The sequence below is a fragment of the Electrona antarctica genome (assembly GCF_951216825.1).
Source record: "Electrona antarctica genome assembly, chromosome: 24".
NCBI classification, from domain to species: Eukaryota; Metazoa; Chordata; class Actinopteri; order Myctophiformes; family Myctophidae; genus Electrona; species Electrona antarctica.
The window spans coordinates 25,616,450-25,636,562 of record NC_136803.1 but is presented as its reverse complement, the minus strand read 5'-3'; the positions used below and the strand labels follow the sequence as shown (position 1 = coordinate 25,636,562).

At 42.1% G+C, this 20,113-nt stretch overlaps 1 protein-coding gene across 2 annotated transcripts in view; it reads right to left on the bottom strand.

Moving 5' to 3' along the window:
• Window positions 1–5,575: 5,575 nt before the first annotated feature.
• Window positions 5,576–20,113, bottom strand: part of LOC306917264 (dipeptidyl peptidase 4-like) — a 28,695-nt gene continuing 14,157 nt past the window's right edge. For both annotated transcript variants that reach the window (XM_079495406.1, XM_079495407.1), the window contains 19 exons: window positions 19,867–19,936; window positions 18,738–18,864; window positions 17,664–17,818; window positions 17,050–17,147; window positions 16,491–16,620; window positions 15,738–15,776; window positions 15,150–15,251; window positions 14,000–14,082; window positions 13,500–13,553; window positions 13,198–13,310; window positions 11,741–11,902; window positions 11,358–11,427; window positions 10,208–10,402; window positions 9,503–9,557; window positions 9,052–9,151; window positions 8,444–8,499; window positions 7,640–7,712; window positions 6,867–6,940; window positions 5,576–6,171 (listed from right to left, as the gene is read on the bottom strand). In XM_079495406.1, the coding sequence (XP_079351532.1) occupies window positions 6,079–6,171; window positions 6,867–6,940; window positions 7,640–7,712; window positions 8,444–8,499; window positions 9,052–9,151; window positions 9,503–9,557; window positions 10,208–10,402; window positions 11,358–11,427; window positions 11,741–11,902; window positions 13,198–13,310; window positions 13,500–13,553; window positions 14,000–14,082; window positions 15,150–15,251; window positions 15,738–15,776; window positions 16,491–16,620; window positions 17,050–17,147; window positions 17,664–17,818; window positions 18,738–18,864; window positions 19,867–19,936 (1,849 nt within the window). In that variant the 3' untranslated portion in view covers window positions 5,576–6,078. The remainder of the gene's footprint in view (window positions 6,172–6,866; window positions 6,941–7,639; window positions 7,713–8,443; window positions 8,500–9,051; window positions 9,152–9,502; window positions 9,558–10,207; window positions 10,403–11,357; window positions 11,428–11,740; window positions 11,903–13,197; window positions 13,311–13,499; window positions 13,554–13,999; window positions 14,083–15,149; window positions 15,252–15,737; window positions 15,777–16,490; window positions 16,621–17,049; window positions 17,148–17,663; window positions 17,819–18,737; window positions 18,865–19,866; window positions 19,937–20,113) is intronic.

Sequence of the window (20,113 nt, the reverse complement as noted above, 5' to 3'; positions counted from 1 at the left end):
AGCACCATTTGATGAGCCAAAAAGACCCAAAAACTAGAATATTTTGCTGTCGTTGGATAGGATTTTGTCCACAATTCCATGCTGTATAGAGATGTACCACAGATAGAGACAACAGGCAAACAATGAAAAATAACAATTCCTGTAATTTGTGTAGACTTCTTGTAAAGTAAGTGATGCAGCGATGTTTAACAATAATTTAACTCTTGAGAGCGTAAAAGATCTGTAAGGGTCCATTTGGTTACCAACTAACTCTCCATCATTTAGCTGCATGGGGGGGACCACCTGGAACCACCTCAAGAACCACTGTTTGAAAACCACTGCATTTGTATAGAATCTGCTCCAGGCCTTAATGGGCTAGTCAAGGTTGCGGCATTGGGAGTCCATGGCCTTTGTTACAAATAGACGGAGCCATTATCGTCACAATTGATCCAAAGTGCTTCCAAATATGGTAGATGGACATTGATTATTCAGCAGTTGCAGGTTCAGCCCAGGCCACTCTGAGACTCCTTAATGGCTGACCACCCCCCTCCTCCTGAACACCCCCCACCACCATGAAGACGCCCGCTTGGAGGTCACACAGCGTGGCCCGGCGAGGATTTGCTGGAGTCTGCTTTGAAATATTCAATAAAGCATGGAGGATCAGAGAGAAGATGTAGCTAATTATGTGTGTAGAACGGACGAACGCACTCATGCACATGGACACACCCAGGCCAAGACACACACACACACACACGCCAAAACACAGACACAACAGACACGCACGTGTGCACACACACACACACACACACACACACACACACACACACACACACACACACACACACACACACACACAAGCACTTCACGTGGAATGCTATAACTCACTGGCTCTGTTGGATGTTGGGGATTTCAATGAATGAAAGATGAATGAATGAGCTCTGCTCGCGCACGTGCGTGTGTGCGTGCGCACATGTGAGAGAGAGAGAGAGAGAGAGAGATAGTGAGAGAGAGAGAGAGAGAGAGAGAGCACTGGCTCCCAGTCTACAGATAATAAAAACCATGGTGGTGTCTGCAGATCGAGGGCCCATCAGTGTGAAATATTGATGGTGTTCCCGCTACGGGGGCTGCTCACTGCTGGCTGCAGAGGATTTAGGACACAAATACAATGACTCAGCGCACGCACGCACGCACGCACGCACGCACGCACGCACGCACGCACGCACGCACGCACGCACGCACGCACGCACGCACGCACGCACGCCGCACGCACGCACGCACGCACGCACATCCATTAGAGGCGTCTACAGTACCTTTCTATGTCTATGAGGGGGAGAGCTGTCTTACTGAGACAACGTCTAGTCCAGGAAGGAAGTGAGACCAGTGTCTATGACATCACAGGCACTTTGAAATACTAAAATATCTGTAAAAACACAAATTACACACACTGTAAAAACCCCAGGAAAGTTTATTTGAAGATCTGGTTGCAAAAGGGGTGAATAAGTTGCATGTTCACACGCATGTTCTAGCCGATCTAAGTGTGAGCTTGTAGATCAGCTATTTTCAAAAGATTTTCATACATTGTGCATTACTTTTGGTACTTCAAGTACATTTTGATGCCAATACTTTTGTACCTTTACTTACTTAATACATTTTGAATTCCGGACTTATACTTGTATTTCTATATTGCAGTATTTGAGTACTTTTTTCACCACTGGTTGTAGGCTATATGAATAAACAGTCACACTGTCAACTTTCCTGTACCGCCTCCGCCTCCATGTCTTTGTTTTGCTCTGTCACTGAAGTTCTGCTGCTTCTGTCACGCAAGCCTTTTCTTTTATTTGGCATCCATTGTTCTGCACTTCTGTACGCTTCAATTTGTAGTGAGTCATTGTGTTGTAGGACTTAATTCCTCTGTGGTTTAACGCTTAAACACAGAAATGAATGAATGAATGCGCTTAACACAAAGCATTTATAACTTACTAGAGATTCGGGCCCCCTTACACGTAGGCTACATGAGCACTGATCCGACCAATATGTCTGACACCGAGTCATAGTGCCGGGGGCTTTGTGGGGGGGGGTGCGCATGTGTTTGGTCCGACGTATACTAACAGTCTGACAGGCATTAGTCTGACACCCTACCCCAAAACCCTAACCTCACAAGGAAGCCATGGGTGAGTCTTAACCCATTTTGACCTGAGATCAGATTCTAAAAATGTCTTCTACATCCTGACAGTTTTCTGAAAAAGCTATGTTTCTATGTCAGACTGTCAGTCGTTCTTCGATTTTTCAAAAATAGCAGACCTACAAGCTCGTAGCGCGCCACTCGGTGGCGCGCTACGAGCTTGTAGATCTGCTATTTTTCAATAGCTAGAGCATAACATAATGCTAACACCAAAAGGGGTTCCCGCCCAAAATAGGTTTTAACCAGCCATGTATGTGTCGGACTGTCGCACGTCGGATGAACGTATATGCGCCCCTTGTCAGAGCACCCATTGTACCCGTCTGTCTGTGACCCTTTTGTGCCCATATATGGAGAAGCCTGTTTCTGTACGACTATACAGTATCTGTACCAAATTCAGAGACAATATGGAACTGCGCATGGGGATTGACCATTGGCATGTGCAGGGAGCGACAAACGCAGATCTCAAACTTCTCAAATTTAAGATGGATATCTGGATGGATAGAATGGATGGATGATTGACTTCAAACTAGACATGTGGAGGTTAGGATTTGTGCTGATTGTAGTGGGAAGTCGGTCAGACCGACGGTTGTCCAGAACCAAAAATCCAAAACATCTGTCTCTGTCTGTCTCTCTGAGTCCCTTTTATGCCCATACATGGAGATTGACTGCCATTGGCGCATATATACGTCATTACAATCCAACACACGTACTGTACCACCACCTATACGGACCTATAGGGTAACCGGAATGCTCGCCTTAATTCACGCTCGCCCTTGTTTTGTCTTTTTGAGTGGTGTAAACCACTCCTACAACTGGCTTTGTTAGTTTACGTGTCTGTTCGTACCAAAAAATTTGCATGGTTGCTATGGTCACCCAGTTCACACGGGTGTGATTTGTTAGTTTACGTGTCTGTTCGTACCAAAAAATGAGCATGGTTGCTATGGTCACCCAGTTCACACGGGTGTGATTTCATTACGTCAGACCACAGCTGATCAGTCTATATAAGACCTTACACCACTCAGTTCACACGGGTGTGATTTTTTTCTCACACCGGCCGCTCGGTGGGGCAGTTCTTGTATTCTTGTATTTGTTTATACTGAGAATAAGGGTAGAAATTAGTTTAGGGTTAGGCATAGTTTTACTGGGGTTAAGTTTGGGAATTGGGTTAGGTTTTGGCACCGTTTAACTGAGGTTAAGGTTAGGTTTAACCGTTTAGGCATAGTTTACTGAGGTTATGTTTAGGAATACCAGGCTGGTTATGTTTAGGAATACCAGTTCTGCCGGGTGTACGCCCGGGGTGACTAGCTGTGTCGAGGCAAGCGTTCTAGTCTATTATATTATTTAGGGCAACCACACTAATATAAAACGACTCAGTGTGTTATATTAGCTTAGTAGCTCTCCTAGTGTGTGCTTTGAAATGATTAAGGGGGTTTAAAATAGTAACATTCTTATGTATAATGGCTCTTTAAAAAGTCCAAGGGCATACAGGACACGATAACTAGCTGGATTTGAACCCGGCTTTTGTTTTCTTCCCTCTCTCTCTCATGGATGAAAGAAAGAAAAAAAAGCTAAGCATTGTGTGTTCATTGTGATGCTAATGAAGTTGCGCACACGCACAATATTTTGTCTGCAATTATCCATTTGTTGCCTGCCTGCCTGGCGAACATCAATCACAAAGCCCTTAAACACTGCAATTATTGTATTGCTGTAGCCAGAGTGATTCTCCTGGCAGTGTGTGATTTACTGTGGAAATGTATTTATGGCGTGAGGGAGTGGGTGGCAGACAGGTACTGTTTATGATGGGTATGTATGTATAGGCCTACAGTATACAGGCTACAGGATATTGTTGCTGTTTGGCAGAAATGTCTTATAGGCTATCCATATTTTAACTTTAAATACAGCATACTACAGCGTCACACAAAAGCATCAGATCTGCTACTTTTGTCAGAATTTTCAAAGATCACAGTTTGGGGACATATGAGGTTTCCACACGACAAGACGATATGCATGTACAGTATGAAGGCCGCGCACGCACGCACACGCGCACACACGCACACACACACACACACACACACACACACACACACACACACACACACACACACACACGATAAAGCACTATGCTCAGTACGCTGTCTGCAACAACTGTTTTTAAAAAGTCGGCCTCCTGGTGGTGCTATAACAGGCCGTTCTGGAAATTTTAGGGCAGAGGTTCATTGTTGGAATCCAGGGAGTGTGTGTGCAAAATTTGGCATCGACCGGGTTAACGGTGCCATTAGTTGGTAACAGACGGATGGACGGACACACACACGGACGGAGTGCAAAACATACTCTCTCTCCCCATGCCTTAGGCCTGGTGGAGACAACCAGTCATTCCAATAGTTGTTGAAGCTTGTAGTTGTCATTAATATGTTAGCTACCCCATCTAGTGGTGCAAGTTGGTACACTCTGGTCTCTACAGGTGGCAAGGATAAGCACATTCATTGTAGCACATAACCAGGCAGTTCAAAGTGCTTTACATAAGCCATAAAAAGGCATTTAAATGCCTATAAAAGGTTCATATAAAAAATAGTAATGGTCCCATAAACACACCCATCATTTAGTGCATCGTAGAATCAAGGTGGTTGGTAATAAAAGTGTGAACAACCTTTATCAAAATCAGACCCCGAACGGATCAGCAACCTGCAAAGGTGAATTGAGTTGTGTTGGCACTGCCAACTTGGCAGACATGTATTAAGGCTGATTTAGTGGCGCGTCAGAAAATAGCAGATCTACAAGCTCAGAGTGCTTTTGATTGAAACACGTTCTGAGCTTGTAGATCTACTATTTTCAGCATGCCTGTAACTAAATGTACAACAGAGGCTTTACTCGATGTTGCTGTCACTATAGTACAAACCATGCAATTTTACATACATTAATTTTGAAACAGCGTAATTTTCACTCTAAGTTCTATACTTAAAATATTTGGAAATAACAAGATGGTGTTGAACTGTGTACATTCAAGTCTGATAATGATGTACCATGCATGTTCAAATCAAGTAGGCCCTATACTAACATTACCTCAGTTTTCCAAATTCTTATTTTTTACATTTGGAATGCCAATTTAACATCGAGGTGCCCACTCTTCATATTGCACGCACCCTTATTTACCACTCAATGGGCATGCGGTCGCAACGGGCTCCCAACGCCAAATCAAATGGGTTCTGATCTGAGCAAAGTCTCCTGAGGAGGCACGTCTGAAGCCTGGACCATTGCTCACAAAGTCCTATACAACTGGTCAAAAGTGTTTTCAGAGTTTGACTTAACAATATGGCAAGTTCATATTCATTTTTAAAAACTGTAATGTTGTAAGAGTTACATTGGCACATGTTGAGAATGATGCAGATTAAAGAAACATTTTAAGTGATTATTTTTTTATTGAAATAATCATAAATATCCATTATTGTACAAAATATGCCATTGACAAAAATACCCAACACACCTCTTATCATCAAGTTATTATAGTAGGCTACAATCTGTGCATAGGTCAGTGCGATAAAAAATGTGGCACACATGGTCAATGTAAGGCACAAATGTACACAGTAAGTCAGCGCAAATAAAAGGACAAAAATATATATATATCTTTGGTAGCACATTTGTCCGGATTAATGTACCTCGATTTTAAGGATAAGACAAAAGCAATAGTTGGAGTCTGTCACTTAAGACGCAAAGCTGCCACATTATGGCCAAAAATAAAATCACAATCTCTACACACATTTCCAACGCTTGTGTTCTCATTTCATTACCGTATAATAAATATGAAGAATGTCAACAGAGTAAAAGTTAGTTTCCCTGATAAGCTACGGGCTATAAAATCTTTTTATTAGTGAAATGACATGGATTCCTTGGTCAGGTTGAGGATTACACCATCAGGGACGTCAAGCAAAGCACCTCTGGAGGAAGTGACTCATGTGGGTGTAGATGTGCTTATTGGCCGAACCGCTGATGCCATGGTCCTTGTCGGTGTACCACTGGAGAATCAAAGGAGGAGAAGACATTTAGTAGTATTAGATATTAGTAATCCTCACTCTGCAAGTTTAACTAAAGATTTTTCCATCTGTCCAAAGTCATTTCTGATAGCCTGCAGGCGGCAGACCTGCACTCCTACAGACATTCACTTTCTCTTTGTTTTCCTTTGTTGTATGTCCCCCCTTGCTTGTAGTTTTTTTTTTTTTTATCCCACAATTTTGCAACCCAGTTTTTTTCACCCAGTGCCGATTATCTAATGTAATACTGGGCGCTACACTTCCTCTGCCAACTTGGGGGGGCAGCGGACTGACCTCATGCCTCCTTCTATGCATGAGGAGTCCAAGCTGCTTCTTTTCACCTGACGGGGGAATTTCCCTGGCTGGACGTAGCGCGTGGAAGGAACACGTTATTCCGACCAGTTCCTTTCCCCTCCATCAGGCGCCCCGGCTGGCCAGGGGGAGGTAGTTTTAGAGACCAGGATTACTGCATGTTTTTGTGAGGTCAGGGTTTGTTGAGGGCGCAGGTAGGGCCAGGCCTTAAAAAAATATATCTAGTTTTCTCCCCCCCCACCACCATTAACCACAGACTAATTTCAAAAACACACGCCCCTGGTTATGGTGGCCAATATCATCCTAATGCGTTTTTTTTTATTACCGGTAGTTAATTCATTCTTTATTTTAATATGTAATGTACTCACCATGGCTTCAAAATCCACTTGTTCCTCGACGAGGGCTTTGGAGATCTGAGCTGCCTGCTGAAAGTGAACATTGTCTGAAACAACAAACGGGTGCATCAGCACATTTCTGGTGTTAAGCTTAAAATACTTTTCTAGGACCCGTTTCAAATTGTAACAACAATTCCACCCTCTAGGCACTTTGTCTGCTTTTCTCCCCCCCCCCCCCCTACAACAAAAAAGTCTTCACAGAAAATAGTTCTCTTCAAGGGAAAAGGCCCTGAGACTTCTCTCAAAACAGCCCAGTGGACATTTTGACAACCTTGCCAAGTTTCCCAAGGTTGCAAATTGCACACAACTTGTAAAACCATTAGAGACACTACTCTGTTGGGCCGTAAAGCCATCAGCAAGCCGCTTTCGGGCTTTTAAATCACAGAAAATATAGCAACGTGCTGTCATCTGAAATGTGGTACGATTTATGCTTCATTTATTGTGGTCGTTTGGTTACTGATACACTGAAATAAAGTGAAGTAAAGTATTAATGGTGTTTATCGAGGGGTCATATTTTATAAATTATAACACATCTGCACAAAAGCAAATATATATAACACACACACACACACACACACACACACACACACACACACACCACCCCCAGCTGGGAAGACTTTTGACGCTTCTGGCGCAGACTACGTTATCATTGAAACGCCACGCATGTGTAGGCAGAAGAATATAATTAGACTAAAAGAAAAAGAAATAAGACTAAAAGAAAAAAATAATCATTGTGGTTATCTTACCATCTGCTGTTCCATGAATCAAAAGATATTCCACGTTGTGGAAATTCTTGGCCAAGGCGGTAACCGTGGTGTTCTGGAAACACAAATGAAACGGAATGTGTATTCGTATTCCTTTAATGTATTCCGTTTATCATAAGTGTATAAAATGAGGCCTTTTTAAGTGGTATCAGGTTTATTTGTTTCACTTTATTCTATGACATAGGCCTACTGTACAGTGTACGTGATCAGCCCAGACACAAATAAGGACCACACCAAAGGGTCAAGATGGTTTTAGCGCTGTCCCTGCGGTGTGATATGTCTTGTTGCACGTTGACCCTAGTGATTCAACGCATGGAAATCAATGGCCCAAACCACACCAAAGGGTCGAGACGGTTTTAGCGTCAACTCCTTGCAACCGTTTGGACCCAAGGAGTTGTATGGTGACCCTTTGGTGTATAGGGCTTAAGTTGAATGACTTTGATTGCTGTAGAATATTCTTTTCTGTAACAGCTAGGTCTCCCTTTGCCTTCATATTTTCAATAAACACAAAAAATAAATGTAGGTGGGTTGCCAATTTCAGCCAATCGGGAGAGTGTAACCATTTATCAGCTTAAATTGTATAGTGTTCCATTTTAAAGTTTGTCTGCTCATGTTCATTGCGACAGTACTTCCAATATCAGTGGTTTATCCTGTTCCTGCATTTTCTGTTTATTAAAGAGCTGGAGAGACAGGGAGACCCCCGTTACTGAACATGCACTCTCTTGCAATGATTATTGACATATTTAACACTTATTTTAACAAAATGTACGTTTTTACCGTACTTACTTGATAGTATGGGTTTTCAAAGGGCTGGTTCATGTAACGCTCCGTGTAGATGGTATCTGGAACATAAGTAAAGACAAGACATACAGTGAAGTAACATTAGGATTTTCACAAACGTCAAGGATATGGCTGGCGTACGGCAGGAGTTCTCAACGTTTTTGGCCGGGGACCCCCGGAAATGCTTTGGCAATGTCTCGGGACCCCCGCCCCGCCCCCTCCCGACCCCCAATATAAATTGACTGCTACAATAACCTTAAACCATTTTGGGGCGGGAACCCCTTTTGGTGTTTTAAGCATTGTTATAATTTAGCTATTGAAAAATAGCAGATCTACAAGCTCATAGCGCGCCACCGAGTGGCGCGCTACGAGCTTCTAGGTCTGCTATTTTTGAAAAATCGTGAAAATAATTTTTTTTTTTTTTTTTTTTTTTTAAATAATTTGGGGACCCCCTAAAATAATTTGGCGACCCCCTGAGGGGTCGCGACCCACGGGTTGAGAACCCCTGGCGTACGGTACGTCGCTGCAATAATTTCAGTGTTTTTGTTCCGGTAATGTTGTGCTTTACTAAGGATTTTGGTAGAAACTAAACAAACGGAAAAGATGAAGCATACCATAATATTCCCACTTGGAGACGGGAGCGACAGCCATGCCGCATTTGAACAGTCCACTTCCGGATCCCAGCACCATTGATGTGACATAACCGCCATAGGACTGTGAACATGGAAGACATGTACATTACACCTACAGTGTAGTGTTCCTTTCATATACACAACAGCACCAATGCGTTATGACTTGAGCTTGTAGTATATTTTCTAGTATTTTCACTATTCGCACCGCAACCATGTTTTCAGCTTATAGATCAGTCATTTTTGCACCGCAACGCGTTTTCAGCTTATAGATCGAACTTTTTGCAATTAATTCTTTTCTTGGAAATGTATGCATTTTTGGCTCATAATGACATGCCTAAAATAAGGACACTACGATTAATATGGATAACAGTGTAATTACAAAATGATTTAAAAAAATGCTACTGGTTCTCTTTTTCCTTTTTCAGAAACTTACCCAACCCCAGATTGCAATTCTTTTCTCGTCAATGAAGCCCTTTTTGATAAATTCACTAGAAAGAGAAAGATGATCAGACCTTTAGTGTTCCACAGTGACCTGGCACCTCTCTGCACCACATTTCAAAGCTCTTTACATTGATTCCACCTTTAATGACGTGTATGAACAACAGCTACTGTAGTATATGGACATAGTTCTGTCTAACAGTAACTAACAGGTCAAAAAGTCAGGCCATCTATATTTCTTTATCTTTTGACTTGGATTTTTCTGTTCAGTTTGTGTGTTTCAATACATGTAGATGTTCCTCTGCACCTGAGCTTCCACCTCTTTTTGTATTATTATTATTTTTTTTATGATTTGTATTTTCTGGTTTTTGTCCAATCGTTTCCATGTTGAAAAAAAAATCATTTTCAAAAAATGTTCCAAAACTATTTGGAAAGAAAAAAATATTAAAACTTATTAAATGCCCTGTGCGATTTGGAACCCTAAAAGGCAAAACATAAATACAAATTGCAAGTGCAACGTTACAATGTTAAATGCAAAAAAACCTCACAAATAATTGGTTAATCGCAATTATTTGTGTGACAATTACTCGTTGACTTAACGGCCCTATTGAGGGTCCCAATCCTCACACACCGAGTATTGAATGAATTGGGATTTATCGTTGGCTCGTCTAAAAAACGGTTTTCTCCCACGATTCCTCACCGGACCGCCGTTATCTGGTCTTCCACCTCGACGGTGCCCAGCTTCTCGTAGAGGGCGTGCATTATCTTGTCGCCCTGGTAGCCGCTGCCCCGTCCGTCCATGCTGGCCACGATGACGTTCTCCGTGCTGGCCAGGTATGCAGACCAGCCCGTCCGGTAGCGGTAGTCTGCTTTCTGGCTGCAGGGACCTGCGTACCTGGAAGACCACACAAGCACTTTACTTTATTGGCAAATTTATACGGCCACTTTTACACGAGAACGGTTTCCATAGAAAGCGGCAAACTAAAGTATCATTTACACGGGTTAGTCCGTTTAGACAACTGTGTTTTCGGGGGGTTGAAAACATAACAAAGTGAAAACACCTTCCAGAGTGGAAATCTTTCAAAACGCTCTGCCTGGCATCCCCATGTAAAACCGACAAAACGATGAATCTGCAAAACATGTGAGATCATGGCTCACGTCTGCTCGCGTCGCTCATGTTTATTACATGGGTAGAGCCGTAGGTGATATTTGGAGTTCCTAGAATGAGCAAGCACTCCCTCTCGCCCTGCTCATCCTACGAATACAAATGTAGCGACTAGTGAGTCGCTGCATTGGTGAATGTAAACCATAGAGTTATATGATGTAAACAAACAGCCTTGTGACAGGAAGTAGAACGGAAGTGGTTCTAGTACGTACCTGGCTTATATGAATAGAGACGGCACCCGGAGGAAACCCTGAGGCGAAATGGACATAGTGGCCGAATTTGGTATTGCAGTTTGGACCCAAATCGTGAACGCGCTGGTCCGTTGACTATCATTGCGCACGTTCATGATGACACGTGAACGCTGTTTCATATGTGAACGCACGTGAACGCGTGCAATGATAGTCAACGGACCAGTGCAATAATAGTCAACGGACCACCTCCCGGAAGGAGGAGTGAAATCGCCTCATGCGCTTTTGAGCAACTTAACGCAAGTGGATGGGAGGAGAACTCAGGTGCCGTCTCTATTCATATATACTCTAAGGTACCTGGTCTATCTGGCACTGTCACCGCCACCTGTCATGCACACTACAGCATGTTAAATCACTGTTGTGTCTCCGTGTAAACGCTGAATAAAAAGTGAGAACGCAACGGGAGTTGTACGTTTGCATGACAATGAGTATCTTACACGTCTATGAGCAGCGGATACTTCTTGGATTCATCAAAGCCGGGAGGCAACGTCATCATGTACCACAGCTCTGCATGGGACAAACACATGGAAAGCCACATCAAATAGGAACGCAGGAGAATGTTTTAATTTAACAATTTTATTTCAATATGTTTTAAAAATAGTGAATATTGCAGATCTACAAGCTCACAAGCTTATAAACTGCTATTTGTTACAACAAAGAATAAAATAGCCTAAGGCTTAAAAGGTTAATCAGTCGAATCAATTTAGTCGATTTTAAAACGATCAATTTGAATTTCTCAGATTGGTTGATTTATAAATGATGCAAATTAAATGTACTGTAGACAGGATAATCAAAATGTTTGACTGTTCACTGCACTTACTTTCTCCTTCAATCTGAATGGTGTCTAGCCGCACCTGGGGCATGTTGATCTCTGAAATGCGCTTTTCAAAGTCCAGGTTTTCTTCCAGGTGCTTCAGACAGCGACCATCTTCAGGCGTACTCTCCCTGTTGTCATGCAGATAGAAGCGGGGAATCGCGGGACCTTTGGATGCAAAGAAAAATGGCATGTTAAGCGAGGGAGAGAATTTGAGCCACGGATTGATTGATTGGATTATTTAACAGTTTATTTAACAGTTTGCAGAATGGGTACATTTCAAACGAAAGCACAACTCAATACAAAAACTGTTACTGTGGACGACACCATAAAGCATTACACTTGTTTACAATAGGGTCCACCATTTTCAATTCATCAGAACATTTAGAGACGTACAAATATACACTTCTATATATAAAAACAGGAAATCATCATATAAGGGGGCTAAAAGGGAAAGAACATATACAGTCAATTTAAGCCACCGAAAAATATAAGCATTCACAACATTGGCTAGTGGACTACTGTTGTATTTTATCCCTTGTGTTTTGACGGAGCAGGTGTGTTATTTACAGCAGTGGTTCTCAAAGGGGGGTCTGGGGCCTCCACGCCAGGTCCTTAACGTTCAGTTGGGGATTCGTGGCTAAATACATACATTTGGGGTCCTTGATATGAAAATAAAGGTTTGAGAAGCAGCGTGTGTTAGAGTTGTTCGAATCAGAAATCTGTGAATACAGACTAAAAACTGACATAATTATCGGTGAGTATGTCAGTCTATGCCATTCCGATAACACTCATATCACACGTATAATTTACAGTAATATTTTATTGACGTTTTATACTCTTACTGTAGGCTACTATTTACATTATTATTATTTTACTAACTTGTAGCTGTACTTTAACAACCAAGAATGGAACCTTTATGTATTCCTAGATCAGTGATTCTCAAGCTTTGAGTCTACAAATGGAACCAAATGGACCCCTTACTGGAGTTTTTACAGACCGTTACAGACCTTTAAGGGTACCTTTGGAACCCCCTCCCAGGGGAACCCTGGTGCTAGATATTTTATTTTTGTTATTATTTAGACACCGGTATTCCCAATACGCAAATTATGGGTTATCGCCTCGGAATCGGGAAGGAAAACGTGGCATTGGCACATTCTCTAGCTACAATGGAATAAAGCAAAAATAAATTCTCAAGACAGAAAATGATATAAAATGATATTTTAGGCCGACCAGTGGAAATGACTTTTCTGAGACCATTCATGTTTCTGGAAGATTCTTCTAAACATGTACAGTATTCTGTTGCTAGTTTGATCACCTTTCTTAAAATAACTAAATGACCAAAAATAGCCAATCTACAAGCTCACAACACGGCGACTGAGAACTTTAATCAATGTAGCTATGAGGGTGTGTGTGTGTGTGTGTGTGTGTGTGTGTGTGTGTGTGTGTGTGTAGTGACAGACCGTGACAGCCCAGGCGAAAGAAGGAGGCATCGTGGCTGAAGTAGGCCGAGTTGGACTGGCAGAATTCCGGTCCACGTGTTAGAAGTACAGGCTCACCACCAGCGATCGGATACCTATGCACACGCATGCACCCACACATGCGCACAAGCAGACACACACCCACAGTAGTGAAACGGTGACATAACCACTTAAACTGGACTGTACAGTATTGTTTGACAACTTGTACTTCAGTTTGGATGCTCGTTAAAGTTATCGTGTTAACTTAACAGCACAACAAAGAGCTTAGGTGCGACGTAACCCACCTGTAGACATTCCTGCTACCTGGTTTACCACCCACCTCGTTACTTGAATAATATCTGTGGAGCAGTGTGACGATATTAGATTAACTGAAGTTATTTTGTTTGCAAATCTTAAATAGCTGCTCTATATTCTGATAACCATTGCCGTTATCGTTAGGAAACCTTCTCTTTAGTGAACAGAAAATTCATACCGGGATAGCAATTTTATCCAATCAGGAGAGAGAACTCAACTCACACAGGATAAATGCATAAAATTGGAAGTCTCAAATGAGAAATTGGTACACTATCAAATTGAAGCTGATGAATGGATTCTTCATCCCGATTGAAAATGTGCTCTGTTTTTTTTATTTTATAGAGATAGCGATACAGGAAGACCCTCGTTACTGAACGACCACAATAGCAATGATTGATACCAGAACATAGTTGCACTTACAAGACCTTTCAAGGAAGCTTATCGAAGATTGAGATAATAGATTATATGTAGATTGATTGTTCCAACTTACACGCTGTCTGCAGTTACTTTCAGAATGTCAATCACTTCCCATTGGCCTGTAGTGATAGCTGTGGTTATGGTGAAAGCAGGGTTCTGCAGATATGAGTGACAGGTTGTGAAAGAGAGAAATTGTTATTAAAATAATAAAAAAGGAACGGTTTTGTGGCGTTACATGAAAACAGTTGTGAGTTATTCACATTTGTTGTGCTCGTTTACCCCTTTTTCCTCCCCAATTTAGCCATTGTGCCAAAGGATTGCTCCTCACAGCTCACACATGTTCAAAGCTAGACCACAGACATAAAAAGCTAGATACCTCATTGGCCACTGCAATTCATTGAAGCGACCTGTATCGAATGGAAGCAGGCACAGCGAAGTCAAGCGGGAGTGCGGAAGGCACACTGCCACTCAGGTGACTAAGATCCACCCCCCGCCCACCTCTGATTGGCCTATACCGAACGTCCGCTCTGTGACGCACACAGAAGCTCAAGCTTCTGTGGCTTCCTTCCCTGTAAGATGGCGCCCGAGATACAGACGGCCCAGAGCCCAAGGAGGCGTCTACCTTTCTACGTCTATGGTTGCCACTGCTCCTATACTGCGGCTCACCCCAGGGAGGAGCCCCCACCGGGAGGACATAGAGCCTTAATCGTCCTACTCCTCCCGCCCAACACTCCCTGCTGACAGGTGCCGCCCCAGGCCGTAGAGTTGGATGTGCAGCGACAATTGAGTACCACAGACGAAAAACAGTCTAAGTCCAAATGTCATTCTGACCCCTCCACGAAAAGGCCTCGTTGTCCTGACCCCTTATCTATCATTTATACATTATGGATAAATAATAGTGTGGACTGTTTTTCGTCTGTGGCATTCAATTATCACCCTCCCCGCCTGGTTTCCCTCCACTGAACACGGGGGCCGATTGTGTTCCATGTTACAGAAGTTTGGAGAACCAGTCGGATAGAAAAAGGATGGATCAAGTTCACCTCCCACTGCCCACCACAACCTATGCTGTGGCGGGCAGGTATACTTTACCAATGCGCCACCAACTGGGATTCTAGATAATAGTAAAACTAATCGAAACTGAAAAAAAAAAAATCTAAACTAAATAAAAAGCAGAAAAACTCAAATTATTAGGACCTTGACTTACTTAAGGTACGTGTGCTTACCTGGCCAACTGCATGGTGGAGATGTTTATAGCCATTGCTGTCACTCATTATCAAGTAATAACTGCTCTTGTCTGCCGAAAACACTGGTTCTGTGGGGGAAAACTAACAAGAAAATATGGCATTATCATCATGCAGTGGAGCCCACATAATGGGAAAACATGAAAAAAAGTTAAAGTTAATTGCATAGAAAATATCATCGTAAGTTCTTTCAAAACGTAAAAAAAATGTTTTCATTGTGATACCGATCAGTAAGAGCTTAACGTTAGTTCCAATGTTATTGATTGATTAAAACCCATTTTGGGCGGGAACCCCTTTTGGTGTTAGCATTATGTTATGCTTTAGCTATTGAAAAAAAGTAGATATACAAGTAGAAAAGTAGATATACTCTTAGCGCGCCACCGAGTGGCGCGCTACGAGCTTGTAGGTCTGCTATTTTTGAAAAATCAAAGAACCACTGACATGGAAACATAGCTTTTCCAGAAAACTGTCAGGATGTAGAAGACATTTTTAGAATCTGATCTCAGGTCAAAATGGGTTAAAATAAATAAAAGTTGTGACCGTGTGAATAGTGTTTTGTACTCAACATACCCGTCCAACCCAGCCTGTAGTACTTCTTAACGACAGACCCTGGATGGATATAGATGTTAGGCATTTAGCAGACCAGATCTGATCCGTAGAGACTTACAATAAAGCAAGGTAAAAAACCCATCAAATGCAGAGACAGTGTAGTGCCTCGTCTAGGATCACAGGTAACACCAAGAACCTACAGTATCAACATAGATCCAGTGGTGGTCCACTTACTATAAAGTACATACGTATATGTGACCAGATTTAACTGAGAGACTGCCATCGCGCACATTCCAGCCTTTCACCAGAGGAGAAAAAGTTTTGTTTTGTCAGAGCTGAAATCGACATGTAAATATGAAATAAATGCTTACAACTAAATGTAGCTAGGTGTAATGTTAGAGACCACATAAGTGAACCTTTCGAGCCCGTTTTCTCAACTCGCTGTTTTCTGCAAGACATTACTCTATAAGCCATATCTCCAAAACTGGTGGGTCAAACTGAACAACCAATATGTCAATTTGAAGCTATGATTCCCTGCTTTCATATGACATGAAGAAACAAAAATTCAAAAAAATCCAATGGCAGTCTCTCAGTCAAATTTGGTCACATATTTTGAATTCCGGACTTTTACTTGTAACAGACTATTTCTATATTGCAGTTTTACTGAAGAAATGGGCGTACTTTTTCCACCACTGCATATATCAGACAGACAGACAGACAGACAGACAGACAGACAGACAGACAGACAGACAGACAGACAGACAGACAATGCACCTCAACTCCAGTCCAGCTGTTATTAGTGGGACCATAGATCATCAGAAACACGTAGTTCTGTTTCCTCCTCTGCCATTGGACGGCCAGGCGCTCGTCCGTCGCCCAGGTTACCGTGCTCAAGTAGTGCTCGCTGAGGGACAGCAAAAACATGAGTACGTTGTCTATGATGTCCAGAACTGTTGCTTTTCAGGATTCAACTTGGCAATAGCGAAAATAGATTATCTACAAGCTCAAAGCCTAGTCGTGACACGTTTTGAGGTTGTAAATCGGCTATTTTTGCTACTTTTGTGTGGCACTGTATAGTATTATGAAATAGGGGATTCATTAAAAAAAATGATGAGAGATTTCTGCCTGACAACAAAGTATACAGACTATCTTGAAAGACTTGAATAGATAATTAAGTCACTGACAGACGTCAGTGACTTAATTATCTATCGCAGTTATTTGAGATAGTTCACAATACATTTTTGCATAATTGCCAATATTTATAAAAATTAATCCTCAAGTAAAATGTTATGTCGGTGGCACCCCTAGATATGAACGGTTCATTTGGGTTTACCCTGAGCCAACGATATCAGGAACGACAACCTGGGAGACGTTTGTGAGGAAGGTGGCGTCCGCTACAAACAGTTTGACCTCAGGGTTGGGAGTACCTGGCTGGACGAGAAAAACAGCTTGATGTCAGACCATGTCCCACCCGTTCAAATGCATTATATCAATCTGATACACACCCCGTATAGTGCTGTGAGCGATAATGTAGGCATTTAGCAGACAATTTAGGCATTTAACAAACGATTTAGGCATTTAGAAGACACTCTTTATCTAGAGCGCCTTACAATAAGCACATACATTGACACGAGACAGTGTCATGCCCAAGTAAACTAGGAGCCTATGAACCTAGCATCAGTCTACACAGTATATAATATTAAAAAAAAATCTGTACATTGAAGCCGTTGTAAAAAGTTTAACGTGTAATGAGTGTTTCCAGTGAGCCAACACGCACAACAGCAGCATCCTGACTCTGTTTGACCAGAATGGAACAGAGCCTTCATTAGTGTCATCGGTAACACCTGTGAGGGGCCCAAGTTCTTTCCAAAATGGCTGCTGCATGTGCATAGTGCCAATTCAGGCTTCAGACGCAGTTGGGAGGTGCGTGCGATGTGCGTGCGTCACCTTGGGATACGGGATGACCACGGTGTAGGGGTACTGGTCCTCGCCGTACCATGCGTATTCGATGTTGTGGACCTGCGTGTCGTTAAATTGTGCATAGGCCACGTACCGACCACCAGGAGACCACCACAGGCCCTGGTTGGACGAGAACATCTCCTCTGTCGGAGGAGCAAAGATGGAACGTTATGGATGTCAAGTACATTTTATTTCTAGAGCACATTTAAAAATACCCTAAAACAACCAGGGTTGACCAAAGTGCTGGACAGCATATAACAAAACATATACAGTAGAAACAAATACACAAAAATAGTATGCAAAGATACAGAAATCACTATAAAATGAGACTGAAGTAAGTGAGTGGTGCTGTACTGTACTCCTCCCTGGCCTGGGGGTGTGTGTGTGTGTGTGTGTGTGTGTGTGTGTGTGTGTGTGTGTGTGTGTGTGTGTGTGTGTGTGTCTCTCTCTCTCTCTCTCTACTGGCCACTTTAGGTGTTGCAGCACGGACACATACAGTAGCTACATAGCTCCGCATAGGAGTGGCGCTAGCACCACTCAAAGAGGACACAACAACACATGATAAAAAAGTGGGACATATTCTTTTCTAAAAGGCCAGGGAGAACATGCGTTTTAACTTGAGATTTGGGTGCAGCGACCAAGAACGCACGGTCGCCTTTTGGAAGGTCGGGTTCCCTCATTGTTGTCCCTTTACGATCTGCTACCAGCTGTGACGTGTGTTGTGGTGTGTATAAGCGATGCATTTTGTTAAAGGGATACTTCACTTTAATAAAATGTTATTGAAATTAAAAATATTTACCTGTGATGATATTGAATTTTGTTGTTACTATTCTTATCATGTCTATGAATAGGGCCTAAATGGAAACAACGTATCCCTGCTATCCTTTTTGGACTGAGTGTTTGACTGTACTCTGTTGCTGTTTTTACTTTCTGTCTAATCAATCAATCTTTAGTAAACAGAAAATATATTTTCAGGTCAGGATGAAACTGTTATCCAACTCAGGGTACACCATGAACATGTTAAATTCCAGTGTTTTGAAATTCCAGCGTTTTGTCATTTACCTTCATAAACCCAGTCGGGGATTCCATTCAGGATTTTGTTGTACTCTCCATTGGTTGTGACTTGACGTTGTACGGCATCAGGGGCAGGGCTGGTCTTTATGAACACGTTATAGTTCCAAACAAATGCCTATATGCAAACAATCAATGCGCACAAAGCCGGTCAGCAAGCCCTCCCCACTGAGCAATTTTAGACGTCTAAATGACCTTCTAAAAAATGGGGTCTAAAAATGAAAGTTTTTTAGCAGTCTAGGCTTAGATTAGACGTTGAAACAACGTCGTTTCAACGTCTACATAGAGACGGTCTACATTTAGACGTAGAAACGATGTTGTTTTATTAGATTAGACGTTGTTTCAACGTCTAATCTAAGCCTAGACTGCTAAAAAACGTTTTTAGACTATTTTTACCCCAGTTTTTAGACCAATTCTTTAGCCATTTAGACGTCTATTAGACTACAACAATGCTCAGTGGGTCTACTCATACCACTGTTGATTCCGTCGACTAAAACTATGACGAAACACGACTATACCTTTTTTCCACCGACAAAAACTACATCAAAACTAAATAAAAACTATGACTAAATATACTGACAATTTCGTCAACCAAATGTTAGGGAGGGACTAGTGGAGAAGAGATTCAGGAATTAAGACATTTAAAAGACAAAGTAATTTTATGCTCGGTTGTGCTAGGGTGACAATTTCAGAAAATAGCAGATCTACAAGTTCGCAAACGTGTCGCGCTGCGCCTGAGACACATTGTGAGCTTGTAGATCTGCTATGTTCAGCACACAGCTGAGTAAATCTGGCATTTCAACGCCATCACAGCCCTATTCACAGACTAAATCGGTGATGCTAGAGGGGTTCAAATCCCAAGTGTTTGGGAAAACGTTTCCTTTGATAGACTCTTGCATCATTTTACCCCGAAGCATAGAAAAATCACTCAAATAAATAATGTACATACATAACCCTTATACAGTAGCAATTGTATAGTGGGATTGGATCTTTACACACACAATATATATATATATAATTTGTCATACATTTTAACTTTGTATTATTTATATTCTCATGGCATACTCTTGCCCCCTTTGCAGGCGGAGACTAAAATCACCCCTGGGTCAGTCCATATTACCAGTTTGTGGCCCGCAGGAGCCCAGGAGAAGTACTGGATCTTGTGTGGAAGATCAGTTGTTATAAAGTCCCTATAAAGCAGCAGGAAAAACAAATACATTAATTCAGAGACTACAATGTTTAAGTTTAATCCATGGCCTAATGTCTTCTAAAACGGTTTCTGAAAAACGTATAAAGGCGATGCACAAGCTCACAATGCATCGCATCGCAACCGGTAGTGAGCTTGCGACACAGTTATAGACATAGGA